At 46.9% G+C, this 26,698-nt stretch overlaps 2 protein-coding genes across 3 annotated transcripts in view; one reads left to right on the forward strand and one right to left on the reverse strand.

Moving 5' to 3' along the window:
- Positions 1-19: 19 nt before the first annotated feature.
- Positions 20-14,757, forward strand: RAB35 (RAB35, member RAS oncogene family). The gene is made up of 6 exons (XM_030230861.2): positions 20-123; positions 3,779-3,829; positions 4,581-4,704; positions 11,296-11,420; positions 11,508-11,632; positions 12,158-14,757. The coding sequence occupies exons 1-6, from the start codon at positions 72-74 to the stop codon at positions 12,284-12,286; spliced, it is 606 nt and encodes a 201-aa protein (XP_030086721.1). The 5' UTR covers positions 20-71; the 3' UTR covers positions 12,287-14,757.
- The window catches only part of BICDL1 (BICD family like cargo adaptor 1), a 59,732-nt gene continuing 37,744 nt past the window's right edge, over positions 4,711-26,698 (reverse strand). Inside the window, exons 8-10 of one of the 2 annotated variants that reach the window (XM_050980438.1) lie at positions 25,805-25,935; positions 23,133-23,253; positions 4,711-11,041 (exon numbers count right to left, since the gene is read on the reverse strand). In XM_050980438.1, the coding sequence (XP_050836395.1) occupies positions 10,952-11,041; positions 23,133-23,253; positions 25,805-25,935 (342 nt within the window). In that variant the 3' untranslated portion in view covers positions 4,711-10,951. Of the gene's footprint in view, positions 11,042-15,598; positions 19,755-23,132; positions 23,254-25,804; positions 25,936-26,698 lie in introns of those variants that run through there. The other variant, XM_050980439.1, reaches the window with a different exon arrangement.

The raw sequence follows: 26,698 nt of genomic DNA on the forward strand, positions 1-26,698 counted from the left end.
CTCCGGCCGGAGCCGCCGCCGCCCCCCGCCCCCCCCCCGCCCGCTCCGCCGCCCGCGGCCGCGCCCCGGCCATGGCCCGGGACTACGACCACCTCTTCAAGCTGCTCATCATCGGCGACAGCGGTGAGCGCGGGCGGCACGGCCCGGGGGCGTGGGTAGGCCGCTGGCGGGGTGGCCGCCCCTCGGGCCGTGAGGGGCCGGAGTGCTGCGGCGGGGCCGGGGCCGGGGCGGGCGGCGCGGGGGAGTCGGGGAGGGGCGGCCTCCTCCGCCCGGGGCAGCCGCGGCGGTGTGCCGCCGGTGCCGCGACGCGGGGCTGAGCCGGGACCCCGCGCCGTGTGTGAATGGCGGGGCGCGTTCGCTCGGGCTCCGGGAGGTTTTATCTGATAAACCTGCGGAACTGGCTACCGCAGGATATTATGGTAAATAGCTTGGCTGGGTTTGAGAAAAGGCAGATTAGACACGTAGATGCCAGGACAGCACCGGCAGTGCTGCCGGCATCAACCTTGGCGAGCGCATGTTTTGACGGCGCCCACTAATCTGTTGCTGGGATGGGCAGGGAATTCCCTTCCCCTGTGACAGGCAGTTTAGGGATCAATGGGAAGGGCTGGCTGCCCTAAGGACTGTTGTTTCCAGTGTGGCAGCTAGTACGTTTTAACAGTCATTATTATCTTAATTATTCCTTAAGACTTTTCTTGTGCTTCAGCCTGAAGTCTCAGTTTTAGAGTTCCTTATTTTTTTTAATGAATTCTAGAGCTGGTAGCTTTGTGTGCTTCTTGTTATAGCATAGGATGCAAATAACTAAGAAGAGGAGATAAAGGCGTAGTTTAAGGTTCTTTTTTTTTTTTTTTTGAAAATGGACCTTTAAATACTTCAGCAACCTCAGAAACTTCTGGAGGGCTGAGCGTGTGTACTGTGCCAGTGTCTGGTGCTTTGGTCTGGGTGCACAGGAATTGGGACTGGGAGGATTGCTGCCGTCGGGGCAGCTCGGTGTTGGTAGCACTCCAGCAGCTTACAGCTGAATTTCCATAAACTGGAGAAGGGTGCATCCACCCTCTTCTTTTAACAGAGGTGTGGTCCTTGGGGCGGCAGGTCCCGGCATGCAGCGAGGCACAGCTCTTGATGAAAGGGTAATGTTGCACGATCTTGGCAGTTGTCACCTTTAGAAGCCTTAGCTTCATGTAAAAAAATGGTTTTTTCTACACTAAACTGTGTCTGCCTGAAGGGATCTAAGGAGGGAGACAGGACAACAGCTTCAGAGCAGCTTAAACCCCAGGCAGTTCTGGGAGCCTTGGATTATTACAACCAAATGCTGCATTCTGAGTAGAGCAGTGGCTCTTTTGGTTGCTGATGAGTTCCAAAACTGTTCAGGCAAGATAAACAGGATGGTGAAAACTCTGAGGAAGACTTCTCATTTTAAACAATTAAATAAATTTTGTCAGCTCAGTCTTCTTGTGCAAAATCCCCGTAGTGTATCCGGTGAAAGGAGTGTTGTGAGAATTGTCAGGCTGTCTGTGGTTTTCTGCTGTAATTAAATCTTACTATGTAGTTTGACTATTGATTTTTCTTTGGTTTTGTTTTTGCTAACCCCAACAGGATGGCTTTGTCCCTGCTTGCACGGAGCAGTTTGCTTGCCTTGTTTATTGACATTTATTCCCTGCAATAGGAAGTGGACTGTTACTGGATAGGATAATTCTGTCTCATCTGCTTTCCCCTGTATGCTAATCTGTCAGAGGGGTAGTAGGTTTGTGTGTTTTTAGAACAGGTCATGAAAAGCTGCTGGTGATTTCAGCCGTGCCAGATATTTAAAAATAATACAGATGATCTGTGCTTTGCTTCTGCTTCTTTAATTCACTCTACTGTTCAGTAAGATATGGGTCTTAGAATCTTGTCTGACACTGAAGTATACTTTTAATTTTAATTGTGCAAAGTCAGTAGGCCTTTTTTTTTTGTTTGTTTTGTTTCGTTTTGATGTCTTCAAGAAGCTGAGGGCCCTGCAAGCCTTCTCTTCAGATCTTCAAACAGCTCTGTGTGGGATGTGTGGGGTCACCAAGAGTGTGGTTTCTCTCTGTGTGAACAGTGTGGGTCAGAGGCAGGGTTTGTTTAGTGAGATCGTTGTCACTGGGAGCATGCAGAACTTCCTGAGTTCGGGAGCTTTCTTCTCTCTGGAAGCTGCCAGCCTGCTGGGAGCTGTGCAGCTTGTGCAGTGGAGGGCAGTGTGACAGAGCAGTGTCATGTGCAGCTCTGCAGCATCGCCCAGGGCCGGCTGAGCTCGGACATGGTGCTGTGGTCTGACAGGTCTGTGGGTTCTGGCACCTTCTTGCCTTTCACTGAGCTGAAGGCCAAGGCTGCCTGCTCAAGAAGCACAGCACTTGCTGCTGAAACATCCTTGTTTTCTCTTCATTTCTTATTTTTTCTTAATTGACTGGTATTTGCAGAGCTTTAATTCTTGCTAAATAACCAGTCCTCTGAAGTACAGGAGCTGCTCTGCTACCTTTTTTGAGCTCAGATGTATTGATTATATGCATGCTGTAGCTTCGTATTTTTTAGTCCCTTTCCTGTTTTTCTCCTTAGCTTGGTAGCAGTGAGGAACGAGCATGGCTTCTCCAGATGGCTGGTGATTTGAAGTCTCTGCAAATGAAACCTGGCTTACTGTAATCATGCAGATTTTTAGCCTGGTTTTTATTTTTTGTTGGTAGCTGTTGTCACGTGCCAGCAGCTGAGAACTACTGGACTTCTGCATAGCCTTTGCATAGGTCTTCTATTGAGAAGAACTTGCAAGTTACATATCATCAAAATAATTACCCTGGATAACTTCTACCTGAAAAGATTTAATAGATAATTACCTCAGTGAAGTTGAATTTCCTATTCATGCCATAGCAGATTTATTTTGGGTAGGAAGGGTCATTAACAGCAGAGATGTTATGCAGAGATAACAACATGGAGGCATTTAGATACCCAGATTCCCTTGGGTGGGTGTGCAGGAATGAGTTTCTTACAGTTCTTGTCTGAAGCACTGTGAAAAATGCTTCCCTGCAACAGGGTGTGATCAGGGTGCAAACAATCAGATATGGAGAACCTGGATGAAGAGCTACTCAAAGCATTTAGAGGAATGTTTCATGGAACATTTTGGCAACAGGGACAGCTTCAGAAAGGTGTGTGTCCTTCCTGTGAGATGTGGAGCAAGGCTGTTTTGGATGGCAGTACAGGACAGTGATTCCTAATTCCTGTTTGGTTTAGGCTTCTGTTCAACTGTGGCCAAGCTAATGTGAGCTTTGTAGTACCGACACCTTGTGTGATTGTCAGAGCAGTCCAAATTCCACACAGAATGGGAGGTGGGCAGTGCTGTTACTGACGTCACACATGATGTGCAAGTGCAATTCAATAGTGCTGAATTCAGAGCATGCTCTGAGCACTTGTTAATTCACAGGACATGCTCAGCTTTGGCTCTTTCCCTACTGCTTGTGAACTTGCTTTTAGTTATTATTCTTCTCTGACCTCTTGAACTGACCACAGTTCAGAAGCTGCTGTTGGAGGGTTTGCTGAGGGCTGGAGGAGGGAGGGCACAAGTCCCCCCTCCCTGCACTGCTGCCAGGAACATCCTGAGTCTTGGGGTGACTGTGCTTGGTCAAATCTCCAAGGAGAGTGTGGAGATGAATAGTTAAGTTGGATGGTATTAAATGATGTGCGTATTTTTATGCAGTGGATGGTTAAAATACTGTTATGTCCCTGACCCCCAGGATGACTGTATTGAAAGATTTGCTGTGTTTGTTTGTTGTAGGTGTGGGCAAGAGCAGTTTGCTGTTGCGTTTTGCAGATAACACCTTCTCAGGTGAGTGGTTTGTTTTCTTCAGTAAGTGAAATGCTCTAGGTTTGCTGCTGGTTGTAAGGAATCTGTGTTTGCCCACTGACAGCTGTGCTGGGAATACATCATGCTTTTAAACTTTGCATCCCTTGGTATAAGCCTGTGCAGGCCATCCTGCCTGATCTTCACTTGCAGCTGGAAGTCCCTGAGTATTGAAATACTGAGGTGGTTCCAGAAACAGTTTGGGTGGTTTAGGTTATGCTATACTCTGCAGACTTCCTATTAGACATTTGGGATTTAGATTGATTGAGTATTGTGGTAAACCACTTACATTTGTGATATAACCAATTTATTGAGGAAACTCCTAGAATGGACTGTATTCAAAAGAAGTGTTTCCACAAGTATTTAAAGCAAAGTGTTGTCTCAAAATTTTCACAAGTGAAATGCTCTCATAGTTACTGTCTATTTCTTGAGATATTTGGGTGCATACTCGATCAATGGGATAGAAAAATAATAATTTTGTTTTGTAACACTGAGCTTTTAATCTTAAATGTGGCATGGGAGAAGTGGTTTTATGGCTAGGAAGAGAAGCTCTTACGTACAGATAAAAATATGTAGATCAGCATGATATAAGGCATTTTAAACAATAAGCAGATATGGGGAACCTTGTTCTCCTGTCCAGTCTGAGAGCTGCTGCCAAGTGTGTTCAAGAAGTGTGCTTTGGGACATCCAAAATAAACAAGACTTAGGTTCTCACTCACCCACGCTTTCCCTCCAGGCAGCTACATTACCACCATTGGAGTGGATTTTAAAATCCGGACAGTTGAGATCAATGGTGAGAAGGTGAAACTCCAGATCTGGGACACAGCTGGCCAAGAACGCTTCCGGACCATTACATCAACGTGAGTAACGCCAGCCTTGGTGCTGTGCAGCTCTGGCTCTGGATCTCATAGTCCAGAGTTGGGGTTTAACTGTTTAAGTGTTGCAGTTGATTAACTAATGATAGCTGTGTGGTCTGTACAGTGAAACTTCTCTCAGCTGTGTCAGAACTGACTGTGGTGGTGATATTCTGGCAAGGTTTGGAACTGGCATTTCAGAGTTCCTCCCCCTTCTGTGTGTTTCTGTGGTGGCTTTGTCTTAGTCCTCTGCTGTTGGTTTCCAAATGGTAGAACTGGAGTTATTAGACTGCATGGAGTAGACAGCTTGTCTCAGTGCCTGTGCAAGTTTGTCCTCTGATTGACTGCATGGCAGAAGCACAGAGTGCAAACTCTCTGTCAGTGTCATATAACTCATGAACAGCTTGAAGATTGAAGAGTAGGATTTCTCCTGGTTTTCCTTTAGGACAAATGCTTTAGGAGCTATCTTTATGTGGAGTTCTGCTGAAGCAGACGCCCACATGATATTAACCTTTTCCTTGGTTGGAATTCAGATTCGAACTCATTGTCCTTTTGAACAGCATGTGCAGAGCTTTTCCTGTTCCTGAAGAAACCACACCTAGAGCTGCGGTGGTGGGAACTAAGAATAAAATGTGTTTGTAAACTGATTGCAGTAAAAGTGGACTGCTCACGGGGGGAAGGGGGAAAAGTGCACTTGGAAATGGAACTTTTGTTCCTTGGGTTTTAACCAAAATAATTCTTGAAAGATACATGTGTTTCACTTGGTCTTTCATGATTCTCTTCTCCTTTGGCTCTTATTTGAGAGGAGGATAATTTTCAGCTGATGAATTGATTAATTTGCTCAGACCTGACAATAATGAGTTTGGTTACGTCTGTGTTATGTCTAGAAATGGCAAAGTTGAAGATGATGTGTGCGCCGCCCCTTTCCTCTGCACTCCTATACGGATATTACTGGGTGACTTCCATTGTTTCTTAAGTGCTTAGCTTGAAAAAAACTCGGTTGCCTCTTGTAGGGTTCCTGTGTGTGACATCACTTCTTGTTGGAGCGCTGCAGGCAGTTTTGGGAAGGAAGTGGTGAGGGGGAGGCAGCCGTGCAGCGCTGCAGCCCTGTCAGCTGTGACAGGCGAGTCAGAGGGCCCCGATTACTGCTGAGTCAGCAAATGGCCTTCCTGTTTGCAGATTCCCCGGCGCGACTCGGGCTCGGGAGCCAGCGTTGGCTCGTGGGGCTGATGCCAGCTAGCTTAGAAACCATGGTGTATCCAGCAGTGAGCAGGGATACCAGCAAAGGAGTCCTCAGTCAACGGGAATAGCTGCGGATCGGACCTTGCGCGGTGTTTTATGTAAATTCTTTTCTTGATTCGCATTTCAAATAGATAAACTGAAATGGTTGGAAGCATTTGTGCCGTGACCTCTTGGAACTCTGCTGCTACTTCCTTTTGCATTGCTTTTTACCCCAAGTGAGGCATATTTTACTTTGGGGGGCATCTAACGTTTTGGGGTTTCTGCCTTAGCACTCTGGTAGTTACTGAATGGTAACTCCATGGTCAGGGAAAAAGATCTGCATTTTTTGCAGTTCTGTGCAAAGAAGTTCACGTGTCCAAGTGCATTTGAAGTGTCGAAGAAAACGCTTTGGGAATGCTGATTATAGTGGGGTGTGGGCTCCTCTTGCTATGTTGATTGGCTGTGTCTGTGTAGTGTTCCTAATCATATCACCTATAAAACCAGGCAATAACAAAAGTTAAATTTTAGAAATGGTTCTGGCTGGCTTGTTTTGGTTTTTTTTTTTTTTTTCATTTATTGGCAAAGTAGTACTGTAACTGATTTATTTATCCTAAACTGACTGACAAATCAAGTAACCTTGCTTGTTCTTATAAAAGGGCTTGGCTATCAAATCATGGGTGGAGTGTGAGTGCCCTGTTAGAGTGTAGTAGTCTGCCTAGTCTTTGACTAGACTGAGGTTTACACTGAAGTTAAGAATATAAAAGGTGTTCCTTCAGTATTACAGTAGGTCAGGGAGTCCCTTTACAGTGAAAGGCAGAGTTCAGATTGATGTTGAGCCAAGCCTGGCAAGCAAGTCTGAAATTAGAGCCCATCTGGTAATTACAGTAATAGATTGGTAGTGCTGCTGTGTGGACTTAGAACTGCAAAATGGTAGAGGTGGTAGGAAGTTAATAGTGGAAAATTGGGAAACATTAAAAGGTTGTAGTAGTTTGATTTCACGTGACTGTAGCTACAGTCAAAAGCTGAAAAGCAGAATAAAACTTAAGGAACAGAAATCAAGTTGGTCTGGAGTATTCTACAGAAGCTCAAGAAAATTTCAGACTAGGAAATATAAAGGCAGCTGGTTTTATTGTCTGTTAAATGTGGAAATACTAGGATAGCTGGTGCCTTCTGGGAGGAGAGGCTGATCTGTGTGAATTTGGTTGCCATGGAATGTCATCCAAATTAAATTTGATTTAAATTCGCCAGGGATTTAGCATGCCAGGATGCAGCTGTATTAGCAGGAATACTTAAAATGCACGAACAGCCAGTCCCTGTACTTGATTTCCTCTTGTAGACAGGACTACTTTGTCCTGATTCAGGACTGTGGGTTTAGGATTCAAGCTTTACATAATGGCTGTCAGATGCCAGCTCAGGATGAATAGTGATAGCAGAGGGACCTTCTGCCATGGTTTCCTGTGGAATGGCATGTTTGAGAGAGGGATAAGATCTTTGAGATGATGGAATTGCTGTGTCTAGTAAAGCAGATATTACTTAAAGACTAGTAGTTAAAAGACTGGTCTGACTGACAATAGATGATGCTTCCAAGAACTTGAAAGAAAGATGAGTATGAAACCAGATTATTAGAAGTCTCTGGAAATGGTTAGAATTATAGATGATTGAAAAAGTGAAGGAAATGTGTGCTACAAAGTAGTGAAATATGAACAAAGAAGCTGGATTAAACCAGTGCCCTGTCTTTCACATTTGGCAGTTAAATGTTTTCCTGAAAAAAAAACAACATATGGATCCTACTGGCCCAACATAGTGTCTCTTTTAAATTTGACTTATCTGCTGCTGTGGTCCATGAAGCTGGTTGTTATAACTCCAGATGTTAATATTGGGAAGCAGTTGCTAGAGGGAATCTGAGAGCTTTCTCACTGGTTTCTTGCAGCAGTGAATGCCCCGATGAGTGGCAAATGTTCCCTCGTGTTCAGGGATGTGAGGAGGGGATGCAGGTGGCTGAAGGACATGTTGAGTTGGGGTAACCCCCAGTTTAATTCTAGTGGTAGAAGAAGCAATAAGGTGTTTATTTCAATTAAATGTTGGCTTTCTTAAGCCTTTTCCACACCTAAGCTAAATGTAAAGCCTCTAGGTCTAGGGACTTCCAACTATGTGGGAGATTGTTGGCTACTGCCAAGCATCCAGGGGTGTACACAGGTGAGGTTGGTTGTCTTTCACCTCAGGATGATACTTCCATGGATACTCTTAACATGAATAACTGGTCTAGAACATTTTTTTCTGTACTTCACGAAGGTGTTTCCACCAGCAGATGCTGGCTTTGGGGGTTTGCAGAGTACATGGCAGAGCACTCCCACCACACAGAGGACAGCCAGCATCAGTCTGTGACTGAGAGGCTCAGATTGAGGACTTCAGGTCTCTTTTGCTTTCATTTCTGTGATCTCCATTTCCCCAAAAATGTGGATGGGAAGGCGATAAGACATTCTTTCCCTTGTGTCAAAGTCTCAACTACCTCTTGGTTGCCAAAAGCACAAAATTTACACCTACTCCTCCCTGAATGCCAAAAGCCCCATCTGTTCTCTACTCGCCAAAGCCCACAACCTGTTATAAAAGCAATTCTGCACTGCATCATTCTGGAAGTTGAAGTATGGGATAGGATAAATCAGATTTTGTTTTCTAATACTGTCCTGCATTTGGGGTTGGAGAAGCTTCTCTGTACTTGTTAAGCCTTAAATGTTATCTAGGATGCAGAGCATCTAACAACTGATGGAAAATAGCATGACCAGCTTTTTGAGAAAAAATGTGTGCTATGGGACTTAAGAGTTAGAGAATAACAGGTAGTCATGGTCTTATCTCTCAGGTTTATCTCTCTTGGTAATGACAGCCAATAGAGAAAATGACATTTTAGTGTAGATGAGGGGTTGGCAACCTTTCTAGAACGATGTGCCAGACAATTTTCCGTTCCAAAAATAGCAGCAGCGTATGCTGGTAGGCACTCAGCAGGAGTCAGGGGTTGCTGTCTTGCACAAAAGAAGCTATTTCTGATGAGGTGGTTGGCAATATCAGTGGCAGGAGCTCCAAGCCCCTGCAGGGTTCCCAGTGCCGTGGTGGTGTCTGCTGCAGGGTCCAGCCCACAGCCCCCATCCCAGGAGCAACAGGAGGCAGCGCTGACGGGGTGTCAGGAGTGGGATCCGTGCGTGCAGGCTGCCCCTTCTCCACTCCTGACATCATCTGCTTTGCTCAGAAGAAAATGTAGGTGCGTGGGCAAGGTAGGAGCAGCAGGATGCTCTGCTGGGCCCTGGCTGGGCTGACAGGGATGCCAGGCTGGGCTCGGTGTGCGCAGCAGAGTGAAGCAGCTCTGCGTAGGTGCAGCTGAACCACTGCGCTTCTCCAAGGGCTGAGTGTTGTCTTGGCAAATGCAATGCTCAGTGCTGGGGGGGATGTGGTAGGTCAGCCCGGGGGCTGCTGAACTAAAAGATTATTAGGTGATGATATGGGAAAGCTTGAAGATAATTGGTTTATTGTTCAGCTGTGGAGAAATGCACTGTGTTGGTGGGATTGGGGATCTTTCCCTTTCTGATGATGTCACACAAAACAGGATTCATCAAAACCAGCATCAGGAGAGGATGGGTTATTTTTGCAACATGTGGATTCAGGCCATGAAGTACTTTTCCCTCCAAAGGATCCAAGTTATGAATAAAGTTGTGTTGTAATCAAGTAAAGCACAAATGCAGTACTGTAGCAAGTTTTGAAGTTGTTGAAAGAACTGAGTGAATGGACTAGAACATTTGAAAGTGCAGGATTTCTTATGGGCTGGAAATAAGTAATTCTTACCTGAGTTAGTTCTTGCCAAGGGAAGCAAATGCACAGCATAAATCACTGGTAAAACATGGCATGGGAGAAGTATTTGAGTGTCTTCTGCAAGTGCCCAGTAGGAGCAGACTGTTCTACTGTTGCAGAGCATCCTGGAGAGCACTGGTACCCAGGGGCTGTACTGCAGGGGATCAGGAGAGGAAGGTGTGTGACTCTGGGGGTGATCTGTGCCTCTCTGCACGTCTGTCTGATGGTGCATAAAGGCAGGAGGCTTCTCTTGTAGAAGGATGATGAGGCTGGAGGTGGGAAGAGACAGTGACTTGCTTAAGCACTTCAGTAACAAAGTGAGCTGAAGCTTTGAGATCTTCTCAAAGGTGTGTTTGGGCTAGATTCAAAGCTTTGAAGTTCAAAGGTGTGTTTGCTGAGTCGGAAAAATCAAAGAGGAGCAGAATGGTCTCAGTGGACATCTCTGAAGTGCAGTGGATGTACTGCAAGAAGTGCTTGTGATAAGACAGCAAGGTCTAGGAATGCTACCACAATTTGAAGGAAAATCCTTAATTTTGTATGCTGGTTTCTTGAATTTGTTTTATTAAAAATTTTAGTATTGCTCAGAAGAAAGAGAAGAGGATGAAAGGAAAAGAATAAAGCTACACATAATACAAAAAATGGATCCTGATGAAGACCTCACTGTTAACTGTTACCTGTTGAAATTACTTTTTATTTTTTGGTCACAGCTGCCTAAATTGCCATAGGGAATGTGGTTGGTAGCCTTGTGATTGTGGCTGAAAACTGAGAAGGCAGAGCTTGCTGGCTTTCTGTTTAGGATTTTCATGGTGCACCCACAGTCTTTGGTAGCTTCATGCAGGTGATATTGTTGGAACCTGAATTCAGGTATTTTTCCTGCATATCAGACTTGTGCATCATCTTTTAAAGGTGCCAGTTGCCCAAGACTAATGGGAATAAACTGCAATAAAGCTTATTTTAATGGCTAAAGGTAGCAGAGTGTATTGAATGCACATATGGAGTCGATCTGTTGAGTAGGAAGGTGTGATCAGAACACAGTCGCTCAACAAGACAGAAATTTTTGAGAGCTCAAGAGAACTGTGACTGAAGGCTGAGTATATTTGGAGATCTGCTGAAATTTTAGTCCGTAAGTGATCGTTCACAGATAACAAAATTGCTGCAAAAACTTGATGTGGCTTATACAGCCCCAAGGATCACATCACAGCCAGTTCTGAGGATGTGCTGGCGGTACCATTGCCTTTGGTCCTGTAGCTGGAAGACAGCATTCATCTTTGAAGGTCTTGACAACCTGAAGAAGGAAGATTTTTGAAGACTTTAGACTTGGAAATGTGTTTGTGTAGAGGGAATGAGCAGGGAGCTCTGTAGCTTTGGAGGAATAGCCTGGGATCAAGCTGTTATAAAAGAGCCCCATGAGTCTCAATGGAGAGAAAATGAGGGCACTTGATTACCATAGCTTGAGGATTTGTTGTGAATCCTGTAGAAGCTCAGTGGAAGAGAAGGTGATGGCCTGAGTTAACATTTGGTGTCCTTTGCACCCCACAGGTATTACAGAGGAACTCACGGGGTCATTGTTGTCTACGACGTAACGAGCGCAGAATCTTTTGTGAATGTAAAACGGTGGTTGCATGAAATTAATCAAAACTGTGATGATGTCTGCAGGATACTAGGTAGGTAATCAGGGAGTTACAGCATCTTATTTAGTGGGCTGGCCTGCTGGAATACCAAACTGACATTCATTCTCTTTCCTTTTTTAGTGGGCAATAAGAATGATGACCCAGACCGAAAAGTGGTAGAAACAGAAGATGCCTATAAATTTGCTGGGCAGATGGAGATCCAATTGTTTGAGACCAGCGCCAAAGAAAATATTAATGTGGAAGAGGTAATATAATATTCAGAAAAGTAGGAGATATAGTGATTTAGGGATAATGGTGTGGGAAGAAATAAAAATTCTATTCTTCCCATTGAGAAAGAAGAAGTGCTTGTATGAGTTGGAAGTAGTAGGTAAAATGTCAAAAAGAGACATTCAGCTGTTTTGGAAGAGTTGGGGAAGCAAAAGGAAGGAGCCCACACTGCATTTTCAGTAGCTTTGCAGTGCTCATGTATTAGGCAGGAAAGACTTGAGAATGCTTGTAAGGTAAGACTGCCCAGGCTTCACTCCTGGTCACAGTTGCCAAACTGCTCTGGTTTTATTTACTGGTTTGGAAAAAGGCATAGAGGTACTGTTTAACTTGGGAGTGGGTTGGGGAAAGGTATTGGATTTCCACTTGGGCCACAGTGGGTTGGGGAAGGTCTCTGAAGCATTATTGAAACATACAGAAAAGGGGAAGGTGCTTCCAAGGAGCAGCACCCCAGAGGAGCCAGCCCGAGTTCTGGGGTGGTCTGAGTGTGCTTGTTTCTCTTGCAGATGTTTAATTGCATTACAGAGCTTGTCCTGCGAGCAAAGAAAGAAAACTTAGCAAAGCAGCAACAGCAGCAACAGAACGATGTGGTGAAGCTAACGAAGAACAGTAAAAGGAAGAAGCGGTGCTGCTAATGCCCCTTCCCTGCTGCAGAGACTCTGCTCTCAGACAGATCAGCCCCTCCAGCTAGACTCGGGCAATTCCACTGGGGCAGCTTTGGGAGGACTTTCTCAGTTTTGTGCCGTTATTTAAAGATTATTTTTTCTCCCATGTTTTCTATCAAGAGGCGCTGGCACCTTCCCACTGCAGTGCCAAGAAGGTATCGGATGGAATCTTGCCCCCCTCTCCTCCCCTGCTCATTCCAGTGCGCCTTGTAGACGAGAAGGACGTTGCCTACCAAGTGGACTAATTAACCCAAGAGTTTGTATATAATGTATATTGCTTTAACCAGCCTCGCCTCTCTGTTGTCGCTTTGGCTTCTGCCTTCTTAATGTCAACCAATCATGGACTGCAGAGTTCATCTTTTTAAAGAAAAAGTTTAAAAGTTCTTAATTTGAGTTGGCCCCGGGCTGGCAGCGACTGCTTCCTGGGGCCTCCAGCTGCATTTCTGTTGGGCTCCAGGCTGGCATCTGGTGCCCCTGGGGCCCTTGGCTTCTCCTGGAGTCCCTGGCTTTTCCTGGGGCTCGGGCTGTGTTTTTCTAGGTACCAGGATTGCAGGTGTTGCTGCTGGAGCCTGGGGTTTCATTTCACCAGCCCCTGGGCTGGCAGCTGGAGCTGCTGCTGGGGCCTGGAATTTCAGCTTGCCATCCTCCAGATTTGTGGCTGGATCCTTGGGTTTCACCTCCTTGTGCTGCAGCCCAGCTGTACCTGTGCTCTCCTGTAGTTTGTATCAAGATACTGGAAAACAAACTGACCTGCAGAAGTGGGATTTGTTTGGATAAAACCTTTTTTTTTTTTAAAGCAAAGTTTAACAACTTTGACCTCTGCTTCTGGTTCTGCCAGTGTTCTAAGTGAGGGTCCATTTCTTTTGAGAAGAACAAAAATCATGTGATTCTGCCAAAAACCCCAAACTTCTCCTTGTTGCCCTGTCCACAAATAGGCAATCTGAACTTGAATGTGAATTTTGGTGGCAAAGCTTTTGTTTTTGAGAGAGAAAAGGCATGAAAAAAAATCCAGCTCTTCTTATTGATGTCTGAATATGAAAGCTGCAGGATCATTCCCAGGATTCTTCAGTTAGGAAGGAGGACTGCTGTTTAATGCAAAGAAATGGAAAGCTTGCTTGCTTGGGTTATGTGGTGGTGGAGGATCACACTTGGAATAAACTGGGCTTGCTGTGCTCAGCAACATTTTCCTGGCCCTCGTCAGCCTTTCTGGGAAAACAAGGGCTCACTTCCTCAGCCTGAATAGATGTAGTTCAAGGTGGAGAGTGTATGTGTGTGTAACTAAAATATCAAATGTCTGGGCTGAAAGGACATGCTCAGCACCTGAATTATTGCCTAAATAATATTAAAAAATAATTTTACCTTAAAAGGCATGGAGGGTATGACTTCCTTTAAGGCCTTGAAGGTGGACATACTCCATGTGCCAGTAAGTGGCCCTGTGGAATTGCTGGCCTTCGTTTGGTAGGATGTGATTCACCCAGGTCCATGAGCTTGGAATCAGCCCACTTCTCTCCCTTCCTCACCCTTTCTCCAGGAGAGGCTAAATTTTAGTCACTTATTTTGCCTGCATTTTTTTAGATTTTTCAGGTTGTGGTAAGAGCCCTGATGATACAATCACATCACAGTCAATCACTTTAAAGACTTTTTCCGAAGTGCAAACGATGAATGTGCAACACGTGGGTTTTTCATGGGTTCAGGTGCTGGGATATGGATCCAGCTGCCTTCACCCACCTCTTTTCTTCACATATCCTGCATTGGTAGCCCAAGAACTGGAGTGAGCTGGGATGATGCTGCTGGGGTGAGCTCTGACCAATGGTGAGAGGCTGTGCAAAGTGGTGGCTTTGGTCACACCAGTCCATCCTGCCTGCTCTCCAGTGTGGAATGTGGTGTGTGCTGGGAGGAGCTGGGCCAGTCTCTGGAGCTGTCCTGTGGGGATTCCCCCTGCAGACTGAGGGGCCCAGCCGTGTTACTTTGGGAATCTTGTTGGTAGCTGTGTGCAGATCTAGGAGGGAGTAACTTCATATAGGCAGAAGTAAAGAACATGTCTGAATTTACTGGAAATGATGCAATAAAATGAGGAAATGGTGCACCCAAGCCTGGAGTGTTCTCTTATATGGAAAAATTGGTCCTCTTTGAGTCCAGGTTTTTGTGGCTGTGGTTGGATTTCTGTCAATCCAGGTCCAGCTTCCTGGCTTAAAGTGGGAATTTTTTTTTTTTCTTTCCCCAGAGCTGGCTGTAGAGGAGCAGTTACCTCTGCTCTTGCCATCACTGTTCAATTGGAAGGGGTGGGGACCGTGTCTCTAGTGGTGCTGATGTGAAGTTTCCTAAATGTTGAGCAATGGAATGTCTAACTGGTTTGCTAGGATTATTTCTGTAATGAAAGTTTCTAATTATGCTTTTTAAATAATTTTAAAAAACTAAAAATAAAGGTTACAAGCTGCCAACTCTTTTTTTGAGGCTCTGTTTCCTCTGCTGTCCAGCACCTGGAGGTGGAGGGTGGTAAGCCAGGGGTGAGCTCTGCTGCTGATTGTAAAGGGTTATTTCCTCAAAGGGGATATTAAAAAAACACATAATTGATGCTTTCAAATGTTTAGTTGCTATTTTAGTTTTCATGAAAGAGGAAGATGGAATGGGTCACTTATTTCAGAGTGAAGTGAGATGCCTGTGATTGTGCTGTAATCTCCTGTCTTTCTGCTCAACAAAAAATACTGAGTGAGCTTTGAAAGCTCCTTCTCCCAAGGTGAGTAAAAAGCACTCGGAGTCTCTCCTCACTTTCCCAGGAAATTACTGTGTGTTTAATGAATCTGTGCAGGAACTGCAGCCGTGGCTGTGCCCTCAGCATCCCCTGGCCCTGCCCAGGCTGCTCCTGGGGCAGAGATGGAAAGCTGCTCTGGAAGGGAAGGTGCCTTTGCTGCGGCTGCGCCCCGCGGCAGGAGCAGCTGGAGGGGACGCCTGGGGACGTGTGGATGGCCTGAGCTGCAGCTGCTGCCAGCTGTGGGGTGTCACTGTCTGTGTCTGCTGGCTAAACTCCTTCCAGTTGGAGTCTGCCTCCATCCCAGGGCCAGTGAAGGACACCAATGGCTGGAAGGTGGATGATTTACCCACCTTTAGGAGCTCATGTGCGCCAAGAGATGCAAATGTTGCAAATGTTTCTGCCCTGGCCTCTTCTCCCCTAAGCACACACAGGGGCTTTACCTGGCTGAATTTCATGGGATGATGCAGCGCCAAAGATGCAATGAGCTTGTTTTCCAGCTGGGCACAGTAAAGTGGTGAGAGCTGAGACAGTATTGTATAAATGATGTTTTATTCTGAAGAGAACTATTTACAAAAGAAGTAGAGCATTGTTTTTACTAAAAATATGCCTTTATAGATTTTTATAATATGTATCTTATAAAAACCATACATTTATTTACATGACTGCTACATACAAAAATTACAGCACTGTGGTATATGTACATATCTATAGGTACATTCTTTCTGCTTGTCCCTGCTGTGTGCTTTTTCCCCTCTTAATCCAAGGGAATCATTGCTGCAGCACCCAGACACTTCCTTTCTTGGCTTTTTGGTTCAAACAATCTTGCTTTTTATAGCCGAGTGGGGAGTAGAGATTTTGCCTGATGGAGAGGCATATCTGGAATCTACCATTCTAAGTAGGACAAGTGCATGTGGCCCTGCCTGCAGCCTCACTTCCTGCTCTCTCTGCAAAATGACTCTGTTGTCAGTAACTTTTTGATTTACTGTTCATCTCCATGGCAAGTTGCTGATCTAAGTTTCTATGAAGATAAAGTGCTAGTGACTTGCCTTCCATTTACATTTGTTCCTTGTTTACTGTTGCTTCCCTTGCAGAGTTTAGGAAGGGGAGACTGATCCCTTTTCCCTCAGGCTGGCATAACAAACATTTGCCCAAACAGTCACCTGCTACCTGTGGGAAAGTCCTTTCTAACCTTAATCTCAGCAGGCATCTCTTCTCTGTGCAATATTTGAACAGTGACTGTGCAGCACTACTGTTTTATTTACCATTATCTCAAAAGCAAGGCTGAGGGTTGTGTTTAGAGCTGCTGATCCCACTCATTAAATCTCCTTTGAGATCCTGAGTACCTGCTGGATTAATGTGCTTCCTCCATCTCATCTCCTGGAGCTGATGTGTCCTTTACACCGTGGATGTGTCCTGGAAGAGTCAAGTGCCACAAGTGAAGTGTCTTCCAGCCAGCACTGCAAGGCTGATTCCAGGCTGTGACAGGATGGAGGTGAGTGTGTTAATGACAGCACAGAGTGAAGCAGTGGGGACCTTGTTAAAACACAACATGACAAACACGGGTGGGGTTTTTCAAGACAGAAGACAAAACCTAGCTGCTGTGTTAAGGCAGTTTCTGTTCCTGTGGAGTAGCAGCTCAGCACAAGGAGGTCTCCTTTGGTGTGTTGTCCAGTTCATTACACCCAGTTCTCTTGTATCTCTGGGTTTAGTAGTGCAACTAAGTCTTTAGGGTGAAGGGGCTTGTTTGAAGAAACCATACCCAACTGGCACCTTAGACCATGCAGACTTCCCTCTTGCAATCTCTTCTGTCACTCTTGTTAAATAAATAAAATTGCAATGGGATTAAGGATTCTCATGGAATGAAGAGATGGGCTGTGCCTACCCCTGCAACTGATTGAGTCACTTTCCTCAGCAAAGTAGCAGAAGGCACCTTTCTTCATCTTGTTACTGCATCTTCGTGGGGTAACTTAAGGCTCTTGCCTTAGGATTGCATCCATCCATCCATTCATCCATTCATCCTCACTGGGGCAGAGTTCCACACAACTGCTGGGCATGTGGCTTGAAGAGGGTTGGGTCTGGGAAATGACAACTGACAGCAGAAGAAAGGTCCCTGAGGACCGAGATGTTCACGGGGCTCTCTTGTGGTAGAGCATCATTTTCACTGTGTCACTGTGTCACTGTGTCATGGGTGTCACTGGCATCCATGCAGCCACGCCTCATTTTGCAGGGATCCAAGGCTGGGGTAATGCATGTGGGTGTGACTGAGTCCTGGCAGCAGGAGATGCTGAGCATGTGCCTCGTGTCCCTGCCCTATCCAGAGTCACAGTGGAGGCAGGATGGGAGGATGAGCACTGACAGCATGTGGCACTGCCCTGCAGCCCTTCCCCTTGCTTGCACAAGTGGCTACAAGCAGATACTCAACAGCTGAGCATTGCCTAGAAAGGAGAGGCCAAGGTTCAGTTTCCTTCCCTGCCTGTGAGGCTCCTGATGCCTTTCCCCAAAAGCATCAAGCTGTATTGGTGGGGCTTTGCCCAAGCATTTCCTGAAGCAAGCTCTGCAATCCAGGGTTCATTGCTTTCATGCAGATGGGTTTCACCACTCTCATTGCCAATCTCAGAGCACTCTGCTCCTTGCAGCCCAGAGCTGCCTTAGTGCAAGACTGGTCTCGTACCAATGTGGTGGTTTCATGTAACAAGGAAATACAGGAATGCTGAAATCTTCATAGGCAGAAAGGATATTTGTACTGAGGTATTATGGATGTTCTATCCCACAGAGAAGCTGAATAATACTAAAACCCAGGCCACCAGCCTCTTACCTGCTACTTAGAAGGTGTTTGGTACCTATTTTAGCAGGAAGCTTGTTCCTGTGAGTAGAGATAGCAGCTCCCTGTGGGATGGTGTGTTAGCACCGAAGTTGCTGAGCAGGGCAGAGCTGAAGGTGCAGCCAGCTCTGTCTGCTGTGGGACAGTGTAGGTGGTGGCCTATTGAAAGCAGCAGGAAACAAACTGGGGCCTGCCCGTGGGTTTTATGAGCTGCTAGAATGTGTGAAAATTGCATGACAGCAGCAGGACCTCTCTGAACTGAGCCTGGTGCTCCTCACTGGCTTATGATGGTAGACTGATAAAAGAGAAGAGCTGTGAAGTGCCCATCCAGTGCAGAGGGCAGGTCCCTGCTTGAGTATTGCAGGATTTCCAGCACTGCTGTGTGCTGGAACACACCAAAAAAGCCACGTTCCTTCTTGTTGATCAAGTTGTGCAAAGCAGGCTCTGATCATCTTTGATCCAAAGGACCTTTGGCTCACTAAAGGGCTGAGTGGCAACTGACCCACAGGCAGGGACAAATACTCCTTTCTGTCAGGCCACAGCCAGTGTTACTGCATAGGGCAGAGTTACCTGCAGGCTTTCCAGAGCTTTGTAGACACCCTGACAGCCTTTGGCTTCAGTGAAGGCAGATGCCAGTGTGCTTTCTGAGGATCGAGTCTGCCAACTCAGTGTTAAAGACTGACTGACATCATTGGGAGTAGGCTTCCAGTGAATTATTAGTTAGGCTTTTGGGGGCCTATCCAGTTAAAATGACAGTTTTCTTACTCTGTCTGGGAGATGTGTATGGCTTTGGGGAAAGGTGTGTGACTTGCTGAAGCTCCCAAACTACTTTTGGCCATTGGAGGAACAGCAGGTGCCCCAGGACTGAACATGCACAACTTTTATCCAGTCTGTGATCTGTTGTAGCTGGTCAGTCTCCTAGGGAGAAATCTGTGTAGCTACAGCCTGCAACTCTTACCTCTAACAGGAGGGAGCTGGAGAAGACAGTGACCTATCTGTCCCCTGCCTTGAGCTGTGAGGAGCCTGGATCCCAGCAAGGGTGAACGGCCACACAGAGCTCCAGGGGAGATGGTGCCCAGGCAGGAGCTACAGTGAGGGCTCAGCTTCCACCACGGAGAAAGCTACATTTGTCAAAACATGGTATTGCTGGGGCAGGAATGACTCCAGTCTCAGTGGGATGGATGAAGGATGTCACAGCTGCCAGGGTGATACAAGTGGCTCCCTTCTGTCCCCTTGCATTCAGCTCTCTTCTTCCCCTTCTGCTCGCTGTGACAGAAGTTCTCAATCCCCTGCACCGCTCTGTCTTGGGGCTGCTTATTTCCTTCTCCAGCATAAGAATGCTTTTAAGACAATCAGAGAATCCTTCACAGCAGAAACTGGACTGAGTCAAAGCGCCTAAAATATACCCTGAAGTTTATCACTTCACGTATAGAATAAGAAAAGTTTCTCTCTACTAGAAGAATCACATTGTCAATTTGCAAATCTCCAATTCATGTAAACATTTGGTTCAGACCAGGTGCGGTGTAAATAGTGCAGAGTCTCAAGGGTTAACTCCTTTGCCCCCTTCTTTTCTACTCAGTGAATCAGACTCGAGTCCATCAGCAAGCTGGACAGCTGCCCCACTCCCCATCTTGAAGCAGGAATTGTTGGAGAGTTTTCTCTTTTTCAAATTAATTTTTCTTGAAAAAGGAGAAGAGACGGTTTCCTTCGGCCCCGACGGGCTCGTCCCCCTGCTGCTCCGGCCTGGCCGCGGGGGAGGGCCTGGCACTCCGCCTGGGGCCACTGGAGAAGGAATAAGCAAGCTGGCTCCATTCCTTCGGGTGTTTGTCCATCAGCTGCTGGTCAATGACCCTGTGCATGTCATCCTGCAGCAGAGGGACAGGACAGGGCCGTTAGTGGCAGCTGATGCCCAAGGGGAGCTGGCGCGGGGCGGCTGAAATGGGAATGGAACGTGCAGCGATGAGATGGAGCAGGGGTGAGGGAGCGGGGACAGATCGGTGTCCCCACCCCACAGCAGGCTCAGCTGTGCCTGCTGCCATGAGGCAGGGAGTGAGGAATCACTCAGGATCCAACACACAGTTCTGAGGGATAAGTTGCTCAGGTGGTCTCTTACAAGAGCTCTGTGCCTGCTTGGGACTCTGTGCCACCCCTAAGCTGCGTTTCTCTGCTGTCTGCAGCCTGCAGATGTCCCCTTTGGGGAGAAATAAATAAGAAGAACAAATGCAGCTGAAAGCAGAGGCCAGAAGAAGGAAAGAGGTCTGTGCTGAGCAGGTCTGTGTGCACAGCAAGTGACAGGCAGGGGTGGCAGAGCTGCTGCATGGCCACTGTCACTGGGGCTTCTTTGGGGAAGGTGCCGAGGGGCTGGGGCAGGTGTGGGCCCACCAGATCCCTCCTGGGCTTTGCACCAGACTCACCAAACAGAACTGAGCTCGTCCCTTAGACCCCCTCCTTCCCTTAGAGCCAGCACAGCAGTGGGAGCTCTGACTGACAGCTCAACGTGAACTGTGGCTTTTCAGATGTACCAGGAATGCTCTGATTTCATCCATGTTTGCAGCACAGTGAAGCTCCTTTATACAAAATAATTACCCAGTTCTGTTGCCACTAATGATGTCCTAACATGTTCCTTTAAAACCTGGCTATAAATTTTACAGATTTTAAACTTTCAGATGCATTGCTTCTCCTATAATTGCATATTTAGGCTACAGCTTAGTGAAAATCTGCGTACACAAACTAGCCCCACAGGAGGAATCAGCTCCTCTCCAGCAGTTTGGTCCCTGACTGGGGCTGAGGACACTGTCAGGTGAGAACAAGGATACTCTGGATGGGTGGAAGTGCTGTTCATTCAGCACCTGGTGAGGGCAGCCTGTCAGGGCAGTCCCAGACTGAAGGGAAGGTGCTGCCCTTGCCCAGCAGGTGCCCCAGCTGCTCTGGATTGGAATCAAATCAGCCAGCTGGGACTGGAAACTTAATAATGGCTGATCTCTTGTTGCAGCATTTTCTGCAGGGAAGAGGATTGATAGCCATGACCTGGGCCTGAATTTAGTATGGGGGCTTCCCCTGTGGGAGCAGGAGGGTGCAGAGCTACACAGACTGGGGAAGCTTTAGGTCTTTTTAGAGCAGGGCTGGAGAGAGGAAAGGCAGAGGGAGAGTTGAAGAGGTTGAGGTGAACATCAGGATGAAATATCAGTGAGACAGGTTTCCAGAGCTGAAGCTGCCATCTGAAAATGTACAGCACTTGGGATTTTGAAGGCACCTCTTCTGCTAAATGAAATAGGTACCCAGGCTCCTGCATGGCAGATCTGTGTCCTTGACTGACCATACAACAAGGGATGAGAAGGATTTATATGTATATTTATATATATATATCTACACACAAAAATATCATATATATATATAAAAATACAGTATGCACTATTGAGAGGGCACTGCATTGGATCCCTGTCTGTCAGATGTGTGAGTCAGAGAGAAAAGCACTTGGATGGGGTGGATTTTTTGCTTGAATCCTATTTTACAGGCTGTATGATTATGTCCTTAGAGAACACTGTCATCTTGTTGACAGCCCTTGGTGAAATGCAGACTAGAAGTGTGCAAAAGCAAAATGTTACCAGATTAAAGCATCCAATTATGCCCAGCTAAAGCTGAGACTTTTATCCTATTTTATCAGAAACTTTTCTCAAACTCCTTTGCAAAACAGTCCCCAAAATACATAAATCACCCCACTTGTTTTGTGCCTCTGTGGCTGAGCTGCTGTTGATGGGACATGAGGTGTCTGGAAACTTTTTTGCTTTTGTGTTGGAGACAACTTACTGCCATGAAGTGGGCCTGAGCCTCAGCTCAGAGAGCTGATGGGAGCAGGTCTGGGGTTGCTGTGTTACTGCAACATGACCTGTTCTTAACCCCTAAGCTGGGTTTATTCTCCACTAAGTAGGCCTAACTTTATAGCACCCATCCAGACTGAACTTGGATCCAGACAGCTCCTGTGCAGAGCAGAGTGTCACTTAATGGACAATGAGGCTGAGAAGTAAAATCCCAGTCTGTCTTTCAAGAAGCTTTCCAGATACTAAAGATGTGGATGGAGAGGGTTAATAAAATGTGCACCTCAGCCTGGCTTTGCCTGTGGTGCCCTGGTAAATCCTCACCACGGGGTGCAGGGTGCTTACCCTGGCTGCTGCTGGGATGGGGGGTGTGGGCAGAATTCTGGTGGGTGATGGAGACCCCCACTGGCCCCTCTTGCCAGATGATGGTGAGGGCAGAGAAGGATGTGGGTGATGGTGGCAGCAGATGGAGAGGGGATGGTGGGTGTGGGGAGCTCACCTCAAAGGCAGGAGGGGTGTACGACTAAAGCTGTTGGTACAGGAACTGAGAAAGGCCACTAGATCAGAAACCAAAGGAGCCAGATAGTAAAAAGCCCTGAGGAAGCAAACTGTAAGCAGGAAAAAGAAAAGAAAGAAGAAAAGAAAAGGGAAAAAAAAAAAAAAAAGAGAGAGAGAGAGAAACGAAAACACAGTGGAGTTGAAACAGGAGCGAGGTTGTACGGGAAAGGTTTCTACTGGTCAGGCTGGTTTTTAGCAGAGCAGGGGGCTTGCATGATCTGCAACAAATCACTATAAATGGCACAGACCTTTTCTCTTGAGTCTGCTCTATTTTCTGTTGAAGTAGCCCTCCCTTGGTGCTGGTTTTGGGAGGAGGCAGCTTTGTCTGCTCACAAGAGTTTTCCCCACTGACCCCAAGCAGAGCATCTCCAGAGCAGCTGTGGAGCTGTCATGACTTTGTTTTTTCACCTTGGTGAAGAACTGGAATTTTACCTTCTCCTTCTTGATGGATCTTCAGAGTTTATGCAAACAGTGCAGCAACAATTAGCACAACCTTGTTCTCCCACCTTTCTGCTCCATGATGGAAATGCACAGACTTGCTGTGCCCACATGTACCAGGGTGTGCCTGCCTGGGGACACCTCCTGCATGGACCCCTCCCCACCCCAGGGCAGAGCAACATGCACATTTCCCATGTGAGGCACAGTCTGCTTCTCCATTTTAAATGAGTTTAGAGCTGTAGAATTAATTGCTCACAGCCAGAAGGGTCAGAGCAGGGAGGGGCAGCTCCCCCCACACCTCATGAGCATCGCTGGCTCCTGCAGGGCCAAAACCCAGCACCCCTAAACACCCAATGCATGGCTGCTCAGACAGAGAACACCCACAGGAGGGGGAGACAGTCCCCTGCAGGTGGCCCTGGGGTCATGTCTCACCTGCCAGGCCTCCAGCTGCTGCGAGAGGTTCACCTTCTGCTGGATGGCATCCAGGAGTTGGCTGTTGAGGGACATCATGTCGATCTTGCACTTGGTCAGCTCCACCTCCACCGCGTTCTTCCTGCGGGCACAGAAATCCAGACATGGCACCTCTTTCTTCCTAAACAAAGAGTCAGGCATATCTAAACAAATCTACCATTTATGTCTTTCACTGGCAAGTCTCCACATCCTAAAGTGTTCATCTCTGTTGTATTCTGAACAATCTATTAATCTGAAGAGTGAGACAGAACTTTTGACATCTTTATCTTAAAACCAGCAGATTTCTGATAAGCACACTGTGAAGAACACTGAAAAAAAATCAGGTACACTGCTGTGCAAGGCAATAGTGTGCCTGAATAATGTGCCAGATCTGCCAGCAAAATGGAGATCTAGAACAAGGTAGAATCTATATTCAAATGTTTTCTCATTTTCTTCTGTTTACATGCAAAGAAAACAAATAATACGTGCTAAAAATCAAATGACTTGTGTCTGATTGCTCAATCAATAAATTGCAATATAAAACAAACATAAAAATCTCTCAAAGAGTACAATTCTGCTTTCCCTCTGGACTTGATTGAAGGAAGGATCGAAGGAAGAAATTAAAGAAGAGAGCTTATTACAGCTTATATATTTTTTAAGAACTGTCAAAATTATTTGAATTAAATGTTAGGCTTTAAGGAAAGCTCCCGGTTTCAGTGTTGTCCCAGCCCTTGGGAACAGCTCTGCTGCATTTCTTCCCAGACATCTGGTGGCCATTGAGCATGCCATGCCATGGACAAGGTTACCCAAAGAGCTCCAAATGCTCAGTGGCTGAGATGTTCCAGCTGCTCCTTGCTTGTGGAAAGGAATTGTCCTTCAGGATGGAGCAATTGCCTAAGCTGCCCAAGCTGGGAAATGTTGCTTATCATGCTGGGAGCACACAGGTGAGCACAAAGCTTAAGTTTTCAATTAACTGCTGTGTGATAGGAAAGTGTAACATGACTTGCTGGGAACCATCTTTCCTTGCAAGCATTTTGGAGAGAAATAATTGCATCTTATTAACTGTAGCTCATTCCTTGTCTCGTAAAAGCTCCCTTGTGCTCCCCTGCAGAAGAGCAATTTGGGAATTTGTGTTTATATTCCAGGTACTAGAATATAAACACAAATATTCCAAGGTACTGGTTGCTTAACACTTCCAGGTGTTACATTCCTGGTACTGATTGCTCAACACTTCCTCTGAAAGGATCCTATTTTCCTATTGCTTCCCATGTTGCCAAACTTCAGCTTCAAGCAAAAATTTTCCACACCAGATGTCTGCCTCGGGCAGTGATTTTATTTCTGTTCAGAGTTAGGGATTTTTGGGGGGATGGGTTGAACAAAAGCAACTTAACCCTTGGGCTGTGAGGTGGGAAGAAAATCACGAGCCTCCTCAGGCAGCAACCAGCCCACTCAGTCTGGGAGGGATGTTTTCACTTCAGTGACAAGATGCTCTTGTCTGTTTTCCCTTGCTGCCACTCTCTGCTCCTTAATCCCCCTCACTCGTGCCCCATTCCCGCGGCTCCTGCACTGCAGGACAGCCAGCCCCAAATACTGGTGCTTTGTCCAGCAGGGTGACAGTGAACTGGAGAAGCTGTGCCCTTCCACCGCGGGCTGTGCTCTGAGCACCTGAAGCAGCCTTTTGTTCTCTTCCCCGCTGCCGGGTGGATGTTTCCAGGATTGATGGCAGCGGCAGTGTTGCCATAGCCACGGCACAGCCAGCAACCCACAGGCACCGGAACGTCACGGCACACAGCTGGGATGCTCCTGCTCCCTGCCAACAGATGGAGGTGTTACAGAGGACAGCCGTGGCAGCTCGGTAGCCAGCCAGCCCAGCAGGGGCAGCACGGCCCATCGAGACACTGATAAAAAGGGATGGTGCGGGTTGATTTAGCTCCTGCACCCTCAGAGCTGCAACCCTCTCCTGCTCCTCCTCTTGTCCAGGGCTTTTCCCCTAAAAAGCTGCACTGGTGGTGTCCTGGCCCACCTGCTTGTTGAAGGGATTATCAGATGAATCTTTTCTAGCAGAGCACAAAGGGGTAAAGGTGTCTGTCCCTCTCTTCAGGGCATTTTGGCAAGCCCAAGGACAGAGCTGAGGAAAGGGGATTTGGGGTATGGTGAGCAGAACTGCACAGGTCTCTAAGGAGGATGGGCAAAATAAAGAGCAAAATCGGTGGGAGAATCTCAAAAGGAGAACCAGAGAATTACAGGACTAGAGATGCAAAAAAGACTTTGGAACAGGAATGGCTTAGGGAAGAAGCCCAGGCAGGCTGTAATGGGGATGGTCAGGAAAGCAGGGCTGTTTCTCTGGAATAGCAAAGGAAGAAAAATGTGACAAACAGGGTAGACCCGGTGTTTCCATCTGGCTCCCTGAAGTCCTCTCCTCCTCACTGTGACTCACACCAGTACTAGGGATGGCACAAACGTGATTCACAGAATGCTCCTAAATGCCCCCAGTCCAGCTGTGGGACAGCTCTGCCTTTAGCATCTCCAGGCTCCTGACAGCATTTCCCAATGCCAGCTGCTGTGGAGAGCAGGAGAAAGCCATTCCAGACGCATCTCCTGCCATGGCACTCCTCGAGCGCCGCCCCGCTGGCTCTGGCCCTGGTGGCACTCACTTGGCGATGGCCTCGTCGCGGTCCCTGATGGCCTGCAGGAGCCGTTCGCTCGCCTCCTTGTCCTCGGCAGCGCCGCGCAGCCGGTCCCGCTCCTCCTTCAGCGTCGTCATCTCCACACTCAGCAGCGTCACCTGTGGGCAGAGGGAGGCTGTGAAACCCAGGGCTGCTCGGGAAAACGCACACGTGTGTAGGGGAAAAGCAACACGGGCCAACCTGCAGGCTGAGAGATCCCCTGGCCATAGAAAGAGCTGTGTTTGCTGAGTGGGGCTGTTAGTGCTGGTGCCACCCTCGATGCAAGGTGCTGAGTGACTCTGGGATGCTGACCTGGGCAAGATGTGTCACCAGGATAGCCTCAGTAACATGGAGAAACAGCATGAAAACTGTGCAGGGCAGGACCCACCCGTGACTTTGCTGACTGCTAAAATGCTGTCCTTCTCCAAAGCACACATCCTTTGAGTCTGCTTGTTATAATTCTGATCTTTCCGGGGTTAAATTATTGCTAACATAATTTACCAGCAAATAATATTTTTTGAAGGAACCCTTACATCTTCTTAAGTAATATGAAGCTGTAGACAAAGGATGTGAAAATTCTCTTTCATGCCATGGAAGGTGTTACTGGCACATCTTACAATTTTAATTAGACTTTAAAATATGTCTGGAGTCTTTAATAGTCTGAGAAATGATCTATCGTTTTGGTCCTGTGCAGAGTGAGTTAATAGGGTGTGAAATCATGCAAGGATTGCATTAGCACAGCTTCACAATATTTCATACACATTTAATTTCTTTGTCTAGGGCACACACATGCTCTGTTACACTACTCCATCACCTGGAAACCCTTCCAGCACTTGACCCACCTCCTGCCTCTAAATGCAGCTCAGTAGTGCTTGAATCTTC

The sequence above is a fragment of the Serinus canaria genome, chromosome 15 (genome assembly GCF_022539315.1).
Source record: "Serinus canaria isolate serCan28SL12 chromosome 15, serCan2020, whole genome shotgun sequence".
NCBI classification, from domain to species: domain Eukaryota; kingdom Metazoa; phylum Chordata; class Aves; order Passeriformes; family Fringillidae; genus Serinus; species Serinus canaria.

What these genes read in the sequence shown, in the direction of transcription:
- RAB35 (XM_030230861.2), top strand. Translation starts at nt 72, where the DNA reads ATGGCCCGGGACTACGACCACCTCTTCAAGCTGCTCATCATCGGCGAC. An exon ending in GCTCATCATCGGCGACAGCG is followed by an intron (nt 124 to 3,778) that starts GTGAGCGCGGGC and finishes TGTTTGTTGTAG; the next exon opens with GTGTGGGCAAGAGCAGTTTG. An exon ending in TGATGTCTGCAGGATACTAG is followed by an intron (nt 11,421 to 11,507) that starts GTAGGTAATCAG and finishes TTCCTTTTTTAG; the next exon opens with TGGGCAATAAGAATGATGAC.